Source organism: Coregonus lavaretus, assembly GCF_964263955.1.
Source record: "Coregonus lavaretus genome assembly, chromosome: 15".
NCBI lineage: Eukaryota > Metazoa > Chordata > Actinopteri > Salmoniformes > Salmonidae > Coregonus > Coregonus lavaretus.
The window spans coordinates 6,978,839-6,995,335 of record NC_140002.1 but is presented as its reverse complement, the minus strand read 5'-3'; the positions used below and the strand labels follow the sequence as shown (position 1 = coordinate 6,995,335).

The 16,497-nt window shown below is 46.2% G+C and overlaps 1 protein-coding gene across 1 annotated transcript in view; it reads right to left on the bottom strand.

Annotated features, from left to right (window-relative positions):
• Positions 1-2,377: 2,377 nt before the first annotated feature.
• The window catches only part of LOC311142054 (rap guanine nucleotide exchange factor 6-like), a 54,855-nt gene continuing 40,735 nt past the window's right edge, over positions 2,378-16,497 (bottom strand). The window contains exons 17-25 of the mRNA XM_084177604.1: positions 15,554-15,577; positions 14,332-14,552; positions 13,192-13,368; positions 9,406-9,567; positions 8,965-9,090; positions 7,437-7,659; positions 5,771-6,327; positions 2,890-3,177; positions 2,378-2,436 (exon numbers count right to left, since the gene is read on the bottom strand). Of these exons, the coding sequence (XP_084033730.1) occupies positions 2,414-2,436; positions 2,890-3,177; positions 5,771-6,327; positions 7,437-7,659; positions 8,965-9,090; positions 9,406-9,567; positions 13,192-13,368; positions 14,332-14,552; positions 15,554-15,577 (1,801 nt within the window). The 3' untranslated portion in view covers positions 2,378-2,413. The remainder of the gene's footprint in view (positions 2,437-2,889; positions 3,178-5,770; positions 6,328-7,436; positions 7,660-8,964; positions 9,091-9,405; positions 9,568-13,191; positions 13,369-14,331; positions 14,553-15,553; positions 15,578-16,497) is intronic.

Here is a 16,497-nt window from a genome sequence, read left to right as displayed (position 1 = left end):
TCTGCCCAGTCATGTGAAATCCATAGATTAGGGCCTAATTTATTTATTTCAATTGACTGATTTCCTTATATTTCTTGATCAGTATATACACATTTCTGCTTTCTCCTCAAAGGTGATGGTGGACAGTAATACTAGGTCCTGTATGTTATAGGATTCTGAGGAGGAATGTGCAAAGGTGAGCGTAATAGAACCTATAGAATCATTCAGTATCATTCAAATTCTATGATAGAACCCTCCAGCCCTGTAGATAACGACAGGGTTCGCAGTGCTGAGAGAGACAGCGAGAGGGAGGATGACACCACAGTTGTCTGAAAGCAGTAGAAACTGATAAAAGCTCTGTTCCTGGTTGCGCTCAGTGGGATACAACATTACAGAACCTCCAGATAGAAATAGATGATGTAGAACATACATGCTTCCCTATCATGTAGACAAGGGAATAATGTCAGCTCTGTACATTACATTTCTAACGTCTGAGAAACAGATTGTTGCCTCCTCCATAATGCGACCCTGCTCACAGTGAGGGGCAGGTGGCGTTGGATGAGGACATGTTCAGGGAAACTCTTTCAGCACGGCAGGCTACAGCCAGAGATGACCCAGAAGCCCTCAGGAGGTAAGGGAGGCAGAGTCAAGACATACAATAACACCTATACAACAATGCATAAAGAGGAGACAAACCAAAACACAGCAGAAAAATAGATCCAGAGAGCAGAGATGGCACCAACATTTAAAAAAGATTCCTCAAAAGATTCCTGCCCAATGACAGAAAAGGGGCAATCACAATCTTTTATTTTATTATAACAAAATATTAAAATAGTCTTTATAGAGGACTCTTTTCATCTATACATGATCTGTAACATTATGACAAACCCAAAATATATGTATACATTTATATATGCACTGTATATATATATATATATATATATATATATTACCATTCATATTTTTAAGTCTTATTTAGTATGGCAAAACAACAGAAAACAACAAGCGTCACATAAAGAACAGACATCTGAAGGAAATAATCCCAATGAGTTACTCCAGTTATATCCCTAATGACAATATCATTCTGCAGTTTCACCCTCAACACCAGAGGGTTAAAACCTCTACAAATAATGAGCATTTGCTTGCAATAAGAAGAAACAATTAAAGCAAATTCTTTAAAATACTTTACAAAATGTACTCTTTTTCAAACAGCTATATTATGAACAAGGAATGGAGATGCAAAACTGGTATTTAAATAAATGTTCCATTGACAAGCATTGTTTTTTCTTTTGTTGCCCTGACTATTAAACAAGATTAGGATAAAAAAGACCCTTAATAGCTAAGATGGAAAAGGTACATTAAAACACACCACGTGTTGTTTATGCTGCATCCACATTCTTACTGCATAGAAAATACTTTACATATCAAATTAACCTGAAATCATAATACTTTTATATTTTAGCTTGTAATTCAATAGACAACTACTAGTGTAACAAACAAACCCTGTAAACAAGTTTGTAAGCATCTGTGTAAACAACTCTGGGCAGTTGGCTGCATGCCTCGCATTTAAAGCTTACCAACTAATGTTTGTACAGTGCTAATATAGTTTTACAGTACTGCAATAAAATAACAAAACATGGTGCTATTCTACAGCAGTGAACCTTTTTGTTTGTCAACTCATCAAAAACAACTTAGAATACCATTTATTGAGCATACAGACAGGAGCATGCCAGTAAAGTACCTCATGTTACTGTGGGTTAACATGCGCACAAAGAAAGAGCGTCTGAATGGATGAGGGTGCAGTGCAGCATACACAATGGCCTGAGATACTGTTGAAGCTCCACAAGGTACAATTAGAGCTCCACACACCCACACCTCCAACTGCAAATTAAAAGATATGTGGTCACTTGACCTAACTGCCAGATCTCTGCTTTCTCAAATGCTTTTCTCCCATCCTGGATATTCTCAGAGCTACGCTCGTTTTCATGCATCGACTGAGGAAAAACCATTTAAAACACCTGGGACAAGAGAGCACAAAAGCAAATGGAGGTACTGTTAAAAAGACACTGGGATCAGCGGGCATCGTCCATCCCTTCTTCATAAGCACTGTGTCCCAAACGCCTCAGCCATATACCGTGACATCACATCTCAGTCTGTATACAGCTCTATAGGCAGTGAGAGTCTACACACGGGGGAGTTGCTAAAACCTTTTTAAAATGGCATAAAAAGAGATGCCGTTGGTTTGGCCTCGAGCAGCCGTCAGCTGAGACTGAGGACCTGGAGAGGAGCGAGGGGTGAGAGGAGTGTGCCCAGAGGAGAGGCAGCATGGCAGGCTTAGACCACCCCTCCCTCCCTCCCTCCCTCATCCATCCTCCCCCTCCCTCCCTCCCTCCCTCCCTCGGCCTGCAGTGTCCATCCAGGCGTCCAGCCAGCTCTACACCGCTGACACCTGCTCATCTGCAATAGATAAGAGGAGAGGAGAGTTAACCTAACACTGAAGACACAATTACTTCAGACAAAACATCTAGGCACATCTTACAGCAGTATCAAAGACATAATGGTATGCTAAGTTATCGGCTCATGTGAAATTGTGTCAAGCTAGTTTTGCATCAAACTAGAGACATTTTACCATTCCTAACATTCTATACTGTGACTTCATCTGCTTATTGTTGATAACAGGCAGAAAAGCACCAACAAGCTGAGGCTCAGATTACATCCAAATCAGAACCCTTCAATGGTGAACCATCTGCCAGGAAACCCAACTCTGCCACTAACTAGGTAATTCCAGCACTCCAGCAGCATCACAGAGAGCCCTGAGGTATAGTCTAGTCTACTACAACATGGCTGCCTGGTGCTATAGTCCTCCATGTTGTCCCTGTCTGGGGCTGGTCTCTGTCTTTCTCCACGTACCATCCTCACTATCCCCTAGGCCCTGTAGGCAGACGCTGGCTGGCCTGGACTGGCCCTGGGACTCGTGGTGGTGGTTCACCCCCAGGCGCCGGGCCTCCACCAGGCCTCCGGGGCTCTGTAGCAGCTTAGACCTCTGCAGGGCCACACTATAGTCGGGTGGCCGCAAGTGGGGGAGCCGTTGGGGAGCTCCATCCCGTCCATTAACCAGGGTGAGGCCCTGGTATCCTGGAGGGGTGGGGGGAGGTCCCCTGTACCTATCGTCCTTGGTGGGAGAGGTTACACAATACACTGGCCACCAGGAATGGGGGAGGAGACAGGGGAGGGAGGTGTGACAGTGATGAAGTGGGGAGGGAGGGAAGGAGGGAGAAAAGAAACAAAAATGGAGAAAATAAATCAATGAGATGTTTCAGCACCACTATGTAGCTACTAAACCACTGACATAAAGAGATAGACAGGCAGGTGGTTGGTGTGTGAGATGAATGGCAGCAGCAGATTTGGCCTGTTCTATACTGTACTGTACTATACTGTACTATACTGTACTATACTGCTCTTCAATAGGGCCAGGACAATACCAGTATCGCGATACTCGTTAATATCGTAACAAGGAAACAAAACACAAAGCAGATTTAACTTCTTTAGGAAAACAGCCCTAATGTTGGAAACAAACGTGTTGTCATCCAGAGTCACATTAATTTATTTTCCAAGCTACAGCACAATATTTTACATACAACATGTTTTTAAAAGGACCAAAGAGTGTGGTCTGCTTTGTGTTTTTTAGATTTGCAATGGAAAACATATAGTGATACTGGTATTGTCCCGGACCTACTTTTTAATCCTCCTGTCCATCCAGTCAGAGGACGATACATAGGCTTCGTCCCAAATGGCACCCTGTGCATTCCTTTTGACCAGAGCCCAATGGGCCCTGGTCAAAAGTAGTGCATTAAATAAGGAGTATATAGGAAACCCTGGTCAAAAGTAGTGCACTTTATAGGGAATAGGGTGCCATTTGGGACACACCCATTATTGCTGTGCTCTGCTCCATTACAGAACACCGTCTCTGCTCCATTACAGAACACCGTCTCTGCTCCATTACAGAACACCGTCTCTGCTCCATTACAGAACACCGTCTCTGCTCCATTACAGAACACCGTCTCTGCTCCATTACAGAACACCGTCTCTGCTCCATTACAGAACACCGTCTCCGCTGCATTACAGAACACAGTCTCTGCTCCATTACAGAACACCGTCTCCGCTGCATTACAGAACACCGTCTCCGCTGCATTACAGAACACCGTCTCCGCTCCATTACAGAACACCGTCTCCGCTGCATTACAGAACACCGTCTCCGCTGCATTACAGAACACCGTCTCCGCTGCATTACAGAACACAGTCTCCGCTGCATTACAGAACACCGTCTCCGCTGCATTACAGAACACAGTCTCCGCTGCATTACAGAACACAGTCTCCGCTGCATTACAGAACACAGTCTCCGCTGCATTACAGAACACTGTCTCCGCTGCATTACACTGTCTCCGCTGCATTACAGAACACAGTCTCCGCTCCATTACAGAACACCGTCTCCGCTGCATTACAGAACACCGTCTCCGCTCCATTACAGAACACCGTCTCCGCTGCATTACAGAACACCGTCTCCGCTGCATTACAGAACACAGTCTCTGCTGCATTACAGAACACAGTCTCTGCTGCATTACAGAACACAGTCTCCGCTGCATTACAGAACACCGTCTCCGCTGCATTACAGAACACAGTCTCCGCTGCATTACAGAACACCGTCTCTGCTGCATTACAGAACACCGTCTCCGCTCCATTACAGAACACCGTCTCCGCTGCATTACAGAACACCGTCTCCGCTGCATTACAGAACACAGTCTCCGCTGCATTACACTGTCTCCGCTGCATTACAGAACACAGTCTCTGCTGCATTACAGAACACCGTCTCCGCTGCATTACAGAACACCGTCTTCGATGCTTTACAGAACACCGTCTCCGCTGCATTACAGAACACCGTCTCCGCTCCATTACAGAACACCGTCTCCGCTCCATTACAGAACACAGTCTCTGCTCCATTACAGAACACTGTCTCTGCTCCATTACAGAACACCGTCTCTGCTCCATTACAGAACACTGTCTCTGCTCCATTACAGAACACCGTCTCTGCTCCATTACAGAACACCGTCTCCGCTGCATTACAGAACACTGTCTCCGCTGCATTACAGAACACAGTCTCCGCTGCATTACAGAACACCGTCTCCGCTGCATTACAGAACACCGTCTTCGATGCTTTACAGAACACCGTCTCCGCTGCATTACAGAACACCGTCTCCGCTCCATTACAGAACACCGTCTCCGCTCCATTACAGAACACCGTCTCCGCTGCATTACAGAACACAGTCTGTGCTGCATTACAGAACACAGTCTCTGCTGCATTACAGAACACAGTCTCTGCTGCATTACAGAAGATGAACTAAACAGGAAAAGCCTGATTCACAGGTTAGAGAAGTAGACCAGCTGGAGAATACAGTATGTGGTAGAGTAGTAGTAAATGCAGCTGAGCAAATAGCACAAGCAGGGGAGCCCGGTTACAGAATCCCACTATACTGCAGTTCCATGGACAGTCTCACGCAGCATGAGTGAAAAAACTGAAGCATTTTGTGCCACAGCTGGTTTTGAGACTGGTGGCCAGCCAAAGTGAGTGCATCAAAAGCCATAAGAAAGGGGGAAAAAAAGTGTAGAAATCTGCTGTTGTCGTTCCTCCACACACACCCATCTACACACAGCATGTCACAAGTGGGGTTTACAGTTACACACTAACACCACAGTACAGTAGAGGTGAAGGAGAAGACACACAGTGGACCCTCACCTATGAGGCCTTTCTCTGTGCTTGAAGTGACTGTTTTGTAGATGGGGGCTGTGCTTTGGGGTGCGTCGTGCCCATCCCCAGGGGCATTTGAGGCTCCGTCTGCAGTGCGGCGTTTGATTGTGCCGTAGTTCCCCTCATAGGTGTCAGACAGCGAGGATGACGAGGCCCAGCTCTGCCGTGATTGGTTGAGCTCTGAACTGTCTCTGGAGAGCCTCTTGGCGTCCTCTCCTCCCCCGGACAACGCCACTGGTGCTCCCACTACCCCTGCCCCGGCAGGCCCAGCCTCCACCTCTGCTATAGGCCCTGCTAGCTGGGTGTGGCGGAAGACCCCAGGTGCCAGGTGGTCCCAGGCAGGGGGTCGGCCAACCCCCAGGCCTAGCAGGTGAACAGGCAGGCTCTGGAAGCTGTCATGGGAGTTGGAGGAGCAGGAGGTCCAGCTTCCCCGCCCGCTGTCGACCACACTGTCCAGGGAAGCGTGGTCGGGGGTCAGCTCCTCTGTGGAGATGGAGGAGGTGAAGGTGGAGCCCTGCGTCACCTGGCCCTGCACCAAAGACAAACTGACCAGGAGAAGAGAGAAGGAAACAATGAAAGTTTGAAACATTGAAGAACTGAATAGGAAGAGAGAGAAGGAAACACAAGGAAACAGAGAAGAACTGAATAGGAAGAGAGAGAAGGAAACACAAGGAAACAGAGAAGAACTGAATAGGAAGAGAGAGAAGGAAACAATGAAACAGAAGAACTGAATAGGAAGAGAGAGAAGGAAACAATGAAACAGAAGAACTGAATAGGAAGAGAGAGAAGGAAACACAATGAAACAGAGAAGAACTGAATAGGAAGAGAGAGAAGGAAACACAATGAAACAGAGAAGAACTGAATAGGAAGAGAGAGAAGGAAACAATGAAACAGAAGAACTGAATAGGAAGAGAGAGAAGGAAACACAATGAAACAGAAGAACAATCAACTGACCAGGAGAAAAACACGACAGGGACAACATGAAACAAGGAGAAGCAAGACAAGTCAACAAAGCAACCAGGTGAATTATTCCTGTTTAATATGTCCTGTAGCCTCCACCATCCATCCCCAAATATCCCAATCAGTCTCACAACACTGCAGAGCACACAGTGTCTTTAGGATTTATCACTGCACTCACCATACAGTAAAGTTGTGCTCCTCTCCTCTTCCATTAACCAGACACTGTTTGATTCACCTAAATGGTTTTTACGGAGCGTGCCGGGAGTTCAAATAAACAACATTTAATGAACAGACTGCCACCGCCGCTGCAGCAGGTTCCCAGGTAATAAAATATGATACAAAAGGAGATTATTGTGACCAAGAAGTATATCATATTTATGCCAGGGAGGCCTCATCCTGGAGGGACAGTAAAGGGGGTTGTTTACTTATTGGAATTAAAAGCTGTCCACATAAAAGTGGCAGCACAGTTAATGTGGGACTGAGTGAGTAAACATGTGATGTTGATAAACAGTGGTCCTTTTACGATTTCCTGTCCACTGTGCTTTAATGAGCCAAGGACATTATTGGAACCAAGCTTGGAGGGGAGGGGGGAGAGGTGGGGGTCTGCTTTGAGGAGGTATACGATGTGTGTGTGTGTGTATATGTGTGTGTGTGTGTAAGTGTGAGTGTGTGAGTGTTACTGTGTGTGTGTTACCTGGTGCTGGGCTGGCTGCAGTCAGAGTTGGCATGTGTGAGTTGCGTGGTGGTGCCCAGGGTCTCGGTGGTATCCCTGGTCTTGATGCCTTGGCGCTCCTCTGCAGGGCCAGCAGGCATGGAGTCCACAGAGCAGTTACTGACGATGCTGGAGCGGGACGAGATCTCACTGTGGCTGGAGTCGGACAGGTTGTCTGACTTCCCTGCAGGCATCAAGGCATAGCCTGGGGGGGAGCGTGGAGGAGATGATCAGCCTGGAGAAGTGGTCATCCACACAGCCTCTACCAACCTTCACTAGATCTAACATCTACTACAGGTGCTCTACATACAGATCAGCAGCATGTCAAACACTGATCTGGACCGGTTTCATGAAACTCTTTTATTTCAAAAATGGAAATCCTGTATAGAAAATATATATATATTTTCAGTGTTAGTTTCTCCCATGCTCATCAATAACATATGTAGAAAACTAATAATCAGTTAAAACAGTTGAAATTGGGAGCATCTTTACAGTCACATTGCAGTTGACCTGTGGAGCCTCTTGAATACAACATGCTTAACTTACCTTATACTATCTTAGAAATGTCAGAAATACAGTCTAACATCTAAGGTCTTCAAATATTGTAATATTGAATCTATTCTAATTCTAATCTAAGTATTTAGGTAACACATTCTGAAAACTCAAGATCATACTGCATATTAAATCTAGCTGCCTTTTAAAATCATTATGCATACTCTCACTTCGTTGTAGATCAACTTGGACTGAACCATCACTAACATGTATGATACAATACCTGAAAACGTTCACCAACATCTTTCAATTAACTGCTGAAAACTCATGACAAAACTTTCTGTACACATAACATACTTCTTCAGTTCACTTCCACAAAATGTACTTCCTCAGTCTAGCAGATTGTCTCTGTCCTCTAAGCCAACTTCAGTGTTCATTATTCTACACAGGGACTACTGTGCTACTTCCTCAGTCTGTCTGTCAATCTGTCAGATAGTCTTTCTCCTCTTGTGTCGGTCTCTGCAGAGCCATGCAAAGGCCCTGCTGGGGCTGGCTGACCTCCTTGCCTGCCCTTTGACCTGCTCAGCCTGTCTCTGTCCTGGGCTACAATCCTGGGCCTCAGAGGGCCCCGTCTGCCCCGGACCCTCCACTGGTGTCCTAGCCACTAGCACTGCAGCCAGCCTTTCCCTAGACTGACTCCTCTCCCTCAGCATCCTGAATGGGGACAGCTCCCTCAGCCTCTTCCTCAGGGGGGACTCTGGTAGTCTGGGCCTGGGGGGGGTTAGAGACTCTGGCACTGTCGAGGTCTCTGTCTGGGGAGCGGGGGTCCCTGGCCTGGTGGCCTTTGCGGCCCCTGCTTCTGGGTCTCCATGGGGCCCAGAGTGGCTCATCATCCCTGGCCCTGCCTGCTCTGTCTCCACCTCCATCAGCACATCCATCTCTCTGTCCCTGCCTTCCTCCCTGTCTCTGATGTGCTGCCTGGTCATCTGCAGGAACCTCTTGTGGAGGAGAGCCCCACCTATGCCGTAGCTGCGGCTGCCAGCCGTGCCTGCCTTGGTGGTGGCCTCGCTGGTCAGAGAGGACGACGAGCCAGACCGGTTCATCTGGCTGTTGGCGTTACGCTGGGGCTTGGCCACGCCACCCACTGTAGACAAACACAGGAGAGGAGAGACGGGGAGAATGACTGAGGTGCCTGATTAAGATGACACTAAATTACAGTATGGATAGGTGAGATGAGGGAATAGGACTACAGCAAGATGTGTATGTATGTGTATGTCCTGTGGGTGAGGGATGCTGGGTTGAGGTGCTGATATATAGAGGGTACTGACGGTGAGGTACAAACCTTCGATGAAGAATGGGTATGCTTGGTTCTGAGTTATGGGTATGAGTTGTGAGATGAATGAATGGATTGGAGTAGATGCTGTTGTGAGAGGTAATGTGAGGTAGCCAGGGTGTAGACCTTTGCGAGGGGAGCCCTGTGGCGAGACGGTGGGGCTGGAGTGCAGGGATGAAACAGTGGACACGGTGTCTTCAGCAGGCCTCCTCCCAATCCAGGGACTGTCCTCTAATTGGCTGAGCTGGGAGCTGGGAGGCTTCTTTATCACCTGGGGAGAGCTGGAGTCTGAGAGGGGGAGAGAGAGAGAGAAGATATACACTGTTATAGTCTATGAGGGGGAGAGAGAGAGAGAGAGATATACAGTGCATTCGGAAAGTATTCAGACCCCTTGACTTTTTCCACATTTTCTTACGTTGGCTGATTCTAAAATTGATTAAATTGTATTTTTTCCTCATCAATCTACACACAATACCCCATAATGACAAAGCAAAAATTGGTTTTTAGAAATGTTTGCAAATGTATACAAAAAATGAAATATCACATTTACATAAGTATTCAGATCCTTTACTCAGTACTTTGTTGAAGCACCATTGGCAGCGATTATAGCCTTGAGTCTTCTTGGGTATGACGCTACACGCTTGGCACACCTGTATTTGGGGAGTTTCTCCCATTCTTCTCTGCAGATCCTCTCAAGCTCTGTCAGGTTTGATGGGGAGCTTCGCTACACAGCTATTTTCAGGTCTCTACAGAGATGTTCGATCGGGTTCAAGTCCGGGCTCTGGCTGGACCACTCAAGGACATTCAGAGACTTGTCCCGAAGCCACTTCTGCGTTGTCTTGGCTGTGTGCTTAGGGTCGTTGTCCTGTTGGAAGGTGAACCTTCGCCCCAGTCTGAGGTCCTTAGCACTGTAGCAGGTTTTCATCAAGGATCTCTCTGTACTTTGCACCGTTCATATTTCCCTCGATCCGGACTAGTCTCCCAGTCCCTGCTGCTGAAAAACATCCCCACAGCAACCACCATGCTTCACCGTAGGGATGGTGCCAGGTTTCCTCCAGATGTGACGCTTGGTATTCAGGCCAAAGAGTTCAATCTTGGTTTCATCAGACCAGAGAATCTTGTTTCTCATGGTCTGAGAGTCCTTTAGGTGCCTTTTGGCAAACTCCAAGTGGGCTGTCATGTGCCTTTTCCTGAGGAGTGGTTTCCGTCTGGCCACTCTACCATAAAGGCCTGATTGGTGGCGTGCTGCAGAGATGGTTGTCCTCCTGTAAGGTTGTCCCATCTTCACGGAAGAACTCTGGAGCTCTGTCAGAGTGACCATCGGGTTCTTGGTCACCTCCCTGACCAAGGCCCTTCTCCCCCGATTGCTCAGTTTGGCCGGGCAGCCAGCTCTAGGAAGAGTCTTGGTGGTTCCAAACTTCTTCCATTTAAGAATGATGGAGGCCACAGTGTTCTTGGGGACCTTCAATGCTGCAGAAATGTTTTGTTACCCTTCCCCAGATCTGTGCCTTGACACAATCCTGTCTCGGAGCTCTACGGACAATTCTTTCGACCTCATGGCTTGGTTTTTGCTCTGACATGCACTATCAACTGTGAGACCTTATATAGACAGTTGTGTGCCTTTCCAAATCATGTCCAATCAATTGAATTTACCTAAGGTGGACTCCAGTCAAGTTGTAGAAACATCTCAAGGATGATCAATGGAAACAGGATGCACCTGAGCTCAATTTCGAGTCTCATAGCAAAGGGTCTGAATACTTACACTACCGGTCAAAAAAGTTTTAGAACACCTACTCATTCAAGGGTTTTTCTTTATTGTTACTATTTTCAACATTGTAGAATAATAGTGAAGACATTACAACTATGAAATAACACATATGGAATCATGTAGTAACCAAGAAAGTGTTACACAAATCAAAATATATTTTATATTTGAGATTCTTCAAATAGCCACCCTTTGCCTTGATGACAGTTTTGCACACTCTTGGCATTCTCTCAACCAACTTCATGAGGTAGTCACCTGGAATGCATTTCATTAACAGGTGTGCCTTCTTAAAACTTAATTTGTGGAATTTCTTTCCTTCTTAATGTGTTTCAGCCAATCAGTTGTGTTGTGACAAGGTGGGAGGGTAGATAGCCCTATTTGGTAAAAGACCAAGTCCATACTATGGCAAGAACAGCTCAAATAAGCAAACGGTCCATCATTACTTTAAGACATGAAGGTCAGTCAATACGGAACATTTCAAAAACTTTGAAAGTTTCTTCAACTGCAGTCGCAAAAACCATTAAGCACTATGATGAAACTGGCTCTCATGAGGACCGCCACAGGAATGGAAGACCCAGAGTTACCTCTGCTACAGAGGATAAGTTCATTAGAGTTACCAGCCTCAGAAATTTCAGCCCAAATAAATGCTTCACAGAGTTCAAGTAACAGACACATCTCAAAGTCAACTGTTCAGAGGAGACTGTGTGAATCAGGCCTTCATGGTTGAATTGCTACAAAGAAACCACTACTAAAGGACACCAATAAGAAGAAGAGACTTGCTTGGGCCAAGAACACGAGCAACGGACATTAGACCAGTGGAAATTTGTCCTTTGGTCTGCAGTCCAAATGTGAGATTTTTGGTTCCAACCGCCGTGTCTTTGTGAGACACGGTGTGGATGAACGGATGATCTCCGCATGTGTATTTCCCACCGTGAAGCATGGAGGAGGAGGTGTTATGGTGTGGGGGTGCTTTGCTGGTGACACTGTCTGTGATTTATTTAGAATTCAAGGCACACTTAACCAGCACGGCTACCACAGCATTCTGCAGCGATATACACCATCCCACCTGGTTTGGGCTTAGTGGGACTATCATTTGTTTTTCAACAGGACAATGACCCATCACACCTCCAGGCTGTGTATGGCTATTTTACCAAGAAGGAGAGTGATGGAGTGCTGCATCAGATGACCTGGCCTCCACAATCCTCCGACCTCAACCAAGTTGAGATTGTTTGGGATGAGTCGGACCGCAGAGTGAAGGAAAAGCAGCCAACAAGTGCTCAGCATATGTGGGAACTCTTTCAAAACTGTTGGAAAAGCATTCCATGTGAAGCTGGTTGAGAGAATGCCAAGAGTGTGCAAAGCTGTCATATCAAGGCAAAGGGTGGCTATTTGAAGAATATAAAATATATTTTGATTTCTTTAACACTTTTTTGGTTAATACTTGATTCCTTATGTGTTATTTCATAGTTTTGATGTCTTCACTATTATTCTACAATATAGAAATGAGTAAAAATAAAGAAAAACCTTTGAATTAGTAGGTGTTCTAAAACTTTTGACCGGTAGTGTATTTAAATAAGGTAATTCTGGTAATAAGGTAACGTTTCCAAAAACTTGCTTTGTCATTATGGGGTATTGATGAGGAAAAAAAATAATTTAATCCATTTTAGAATAAGGCTGTAATGTAACATAATACAGAAAAAGTCAAGGGGTCTGAATACTTTCCGAATGCACTGGGACAGACAGGGACATACACTGTTAGAGAGGGAACCATACAGTGGGTACATACACCATTATTTTACTACAGAATATCATCAATTTGGCCATGTCTCCCTTGTAAAATAGGTATTCTGACCTCAATGGGACTTTCTGGATAAATAAAGGTTAATAAAAATATATAAATAAATCACCCACAAGACATCATAATATTGTTTTTAACATTTACTCACTATAAAATCACTAATATGCAACATGTTTACATTGACTAACAGATACTGTAGTCAAACTAAATTGTCCTTGAAATGTATAGCAAAGCATATCTTCTGATGTTATTTCTATCCCGAGAATCTTCCAACCGGGATTTCTGGAAAACCTGGGGATTTTGTGAAAGTTTGCAATCCTAGAAGAGAGTAACAGTTCCAGCGACTCACTATGTGCGGTGTGAATGTCCTTGGTGGTGCTCTTCTTCCGTAGAGGGTAGAGGGGCACCTGGACCTGGAGCACCTGAGATACGCGGTTCTGGGTCTTCCCCCCGGGCAGCGGCGAGCGCAGCGACACGGGAGACATGTCCGACTTGGTGGACCGTCGCTCGCTCACGTTCTTGGACACTGCAGTCATCAAAACAGGAAATAATTAATCTTGCACCAGGCACTGCAAGATTATTATGTTCCCGTGCAGAAAGACAGTAATCACAGAAACAGCAGCACTATGAATGGCCTGACCAGGAGAGGAGTTACTCCAGAGGGTTGGTGTGTAAACATAGTCAACACAGAGAGGAAAAAGAAGAAGCTAAGACAACAAGGTGGTCACAGACAGGAAAATGAAATGTCTGACAAATTTATAGGAAGATCAATGAAATGGGTATATTTGTACGGCCTCTTGCTAAAAGTAATTGTTTTAATTTGTGGGAATATGAATAATATTACTACAGCACTTGATTCATTTTTAAACAAGGCATAACTCCTCTTCTCTCAGTATAGCCATGCAGAATGTGAAACATCTACTGCCCACTAGGAGGCAGTGTACGGCAAGATAAACACTCAAGTGAACAAAACTTAATTCCAAGTGAATCGAGGAAATGTTGTCCCATTTGTCAGGGACACATTTGTTCCATTTGTCCCATGTTGTCAGGTGTTGTTCCCCTGAAAGTACTACTACAGTGGGTGTTTAATAACTACTGTGGAGAGATTAGACAAACCCCAAAACATTTTGGATTATATGTGTAGGAGACTAAAATGACGCAGTTCTGTGACAGTCCATCTCTGTGGGCAGCTGGGAGCATCAGAGTTCAGAGAATATCCAACCCTGCCACAGTCAGTGGTGAAAAAGAGATGATATAGCCTAGTATTACTTGGTGTGATTATAAGTATTATACCAGGGTTGGGGTCAATTCAGGAAGTAAACTGACGTTCCAATTCAATAACTGAAAAAAGGGCATCTATTTATTTCCATTTTTATTTTAAATTCAAATCACTTCCTGAATTGACTGCCTTCAATTTAAATAGACCCTGTGTTATACATTGTTGCATCTGGCCACCAAAATGGTAGTTAAGGTGTTGACTCAGACTCACAGGTGCTGTAGGCAGGCTCACACTGTAGAGACATGGTCTGGTGTTTCTCCTCCTCCATCTCCACTGCCAGGTTGGACAGGTACTGCTTGACCTTACGGGCCATCTGAGCGTCCTCGTACAGCTTCTTAGCGTTGAGCAGCGAGCTGCGACGCACACGCTTCTTATGGGCCCCGCCCTGCACGTCTAACATGTTGGAGTTGGTGCTGCCCTGACTCAGAGACCTGGATGGAGTGAGGAATGGAAGGAGCAACGGAGAGAAGTATGGGGAGAGAAAGGAAGGGACAGATGGAGGTAGGGATGAAGAGAATAAGAGAGGAATGGAGGGAGGGAGACCGGTCAGTTATTCAGGACTTCAGCGGAGACATTAAACAGGGAGCGAGACCGGTCAGTTATTCAGGACTTCAGCGGAGACGTTAAACAGGGAGGGAGACCGGTCAGTTATTCAGGACTTCAGCGGAGACATTAAACAGGGAAAGAGACACCAAACAGACATGCTCTGCAGGTTATGGTCATGCAGTCTCTCAAAACTATTATCTTCCTGCTCTCAAAACTATTACCTTCCTGTCAAACTGTCACTGTAGCACACTCTGGACATTCAGAAAGCACTTTATAACTGATGGGAAGGTCACTAAACATGATTCTGTATACAGTGCATTGGAGCATAGCAGGTTATAAACAACCATGCAACAAGGATGCCTCTCGCTAATCCACCATGCTAGAAAAATGGGTAAATTAATAACAAAAAATAACATTCTGTTTGATGAAGACAGTCAAAAAACAGTTAGAAAATTAAATGAATCTGGGTAAAATGGCAGGATGCACACACAATGCAAAACAGACTCATCTGATCAAATGGTGAACTTTTGGATAGGATGGATTTAGGTGAACTTTTGGATAGGATGGATTGCGAATGAAAGGTTTTAGTGACCGATCGACACACGAAAGGGGCATGCGGTTTGGGAGGGCGTTGATGACTGGGGGGAGGGGATGCATGGTGACTGGGGGGAGGGGATGCATGGTGACTGGGGGGAGGGGATGCATGGTGACTGGGGGGAGGGGATGCATGGTGACTGGGGGGAGGGGATGCATGGTGACTGGGGGGAGGGGATGCATGGTGACTGGGGGGAGGGGATGCATGGTGACTGGGGGGAGGGGATGCATGGTGACTGGGGGGAGGGGATGCATGGTGACTGGGTGGCTGGACTATTACAAGGGGACTTACCCTAAACTCTTCCACCTCTTCTTCCTGCAAGTAAGACCCAATGACATTGAAGCAATGTGGTTTAATGAAACAGTACAGTCAAGGAAGGACAGAGGCACAGTCACCACTGGAGGAGACAGAGGATGGGGACACACACAGGACCTCTCCCGAGTCCCTATATCAACAGTGTGTGTGTATGTGTGTTTGCCAAATGAAATGTGGTGGAGGATTGTCGGCTTTACCTAAAATCAGTATCTGTTTAAATAGTTATACTAAAAGGTGCAACTCAGTGAATACATCTTCTGTTTTTACATAATCTACAGCAGCAGTGAGACAATGGAGAGAAGGGTGTGTTGATCATTTCTGTTTTGAGAGTGAATGTATAGGGGGCAGTGGTGCTGCTTGGTGTAGAGGGAGTCTGAAGGGAGCAGTGGTGCTGCTTGGTGTGGAGGGAGTCTGAAGGGAGCAGTGGTGCTGCTTGGTGTGGAGGGAGTCTGAAGGGAGCAGTGGTGCTGCTTGGTGTGGAGGGAGTCTGAAGGGAGCAGTGGTGCTGCTTGGTGTGGAGGGAGTCTGAAGGGAGCAGTGGTGCTGCTTGGTGTGGAGGGAGTCTGAAGGGAGCAGTGGTGCTGCTTGGTGTGGAGGGAGTCTGAAGGGAGCAGTGGTGCTGCTTGGTGTGGAGGGAGTCTGAAGGGAGCAGTGGTGCTGCTTGGTGTGGAGGGAGTCTGAAGGGAGCAGTGGTGCTGCTTGGTGTGGAGGGAGTCTGAAGGGAGCAGTGGTGCTGCTTGGTGTGGAGGGAGTCTGAAGGGAGCAGTGGTGCTGCTTGGTGTGGAGGGAGTCTGAAGGGAGCAGTGGTGCTGCTTGGTGTGGAGGGAGTCTGAAGGGAGCAGTGGTGCTGCTTGGTGTGGAGGGAGTCTGAACAGGGCAGGCATGCGCCGTCTGTGACAAGCTGGACTGTAGGATACAGT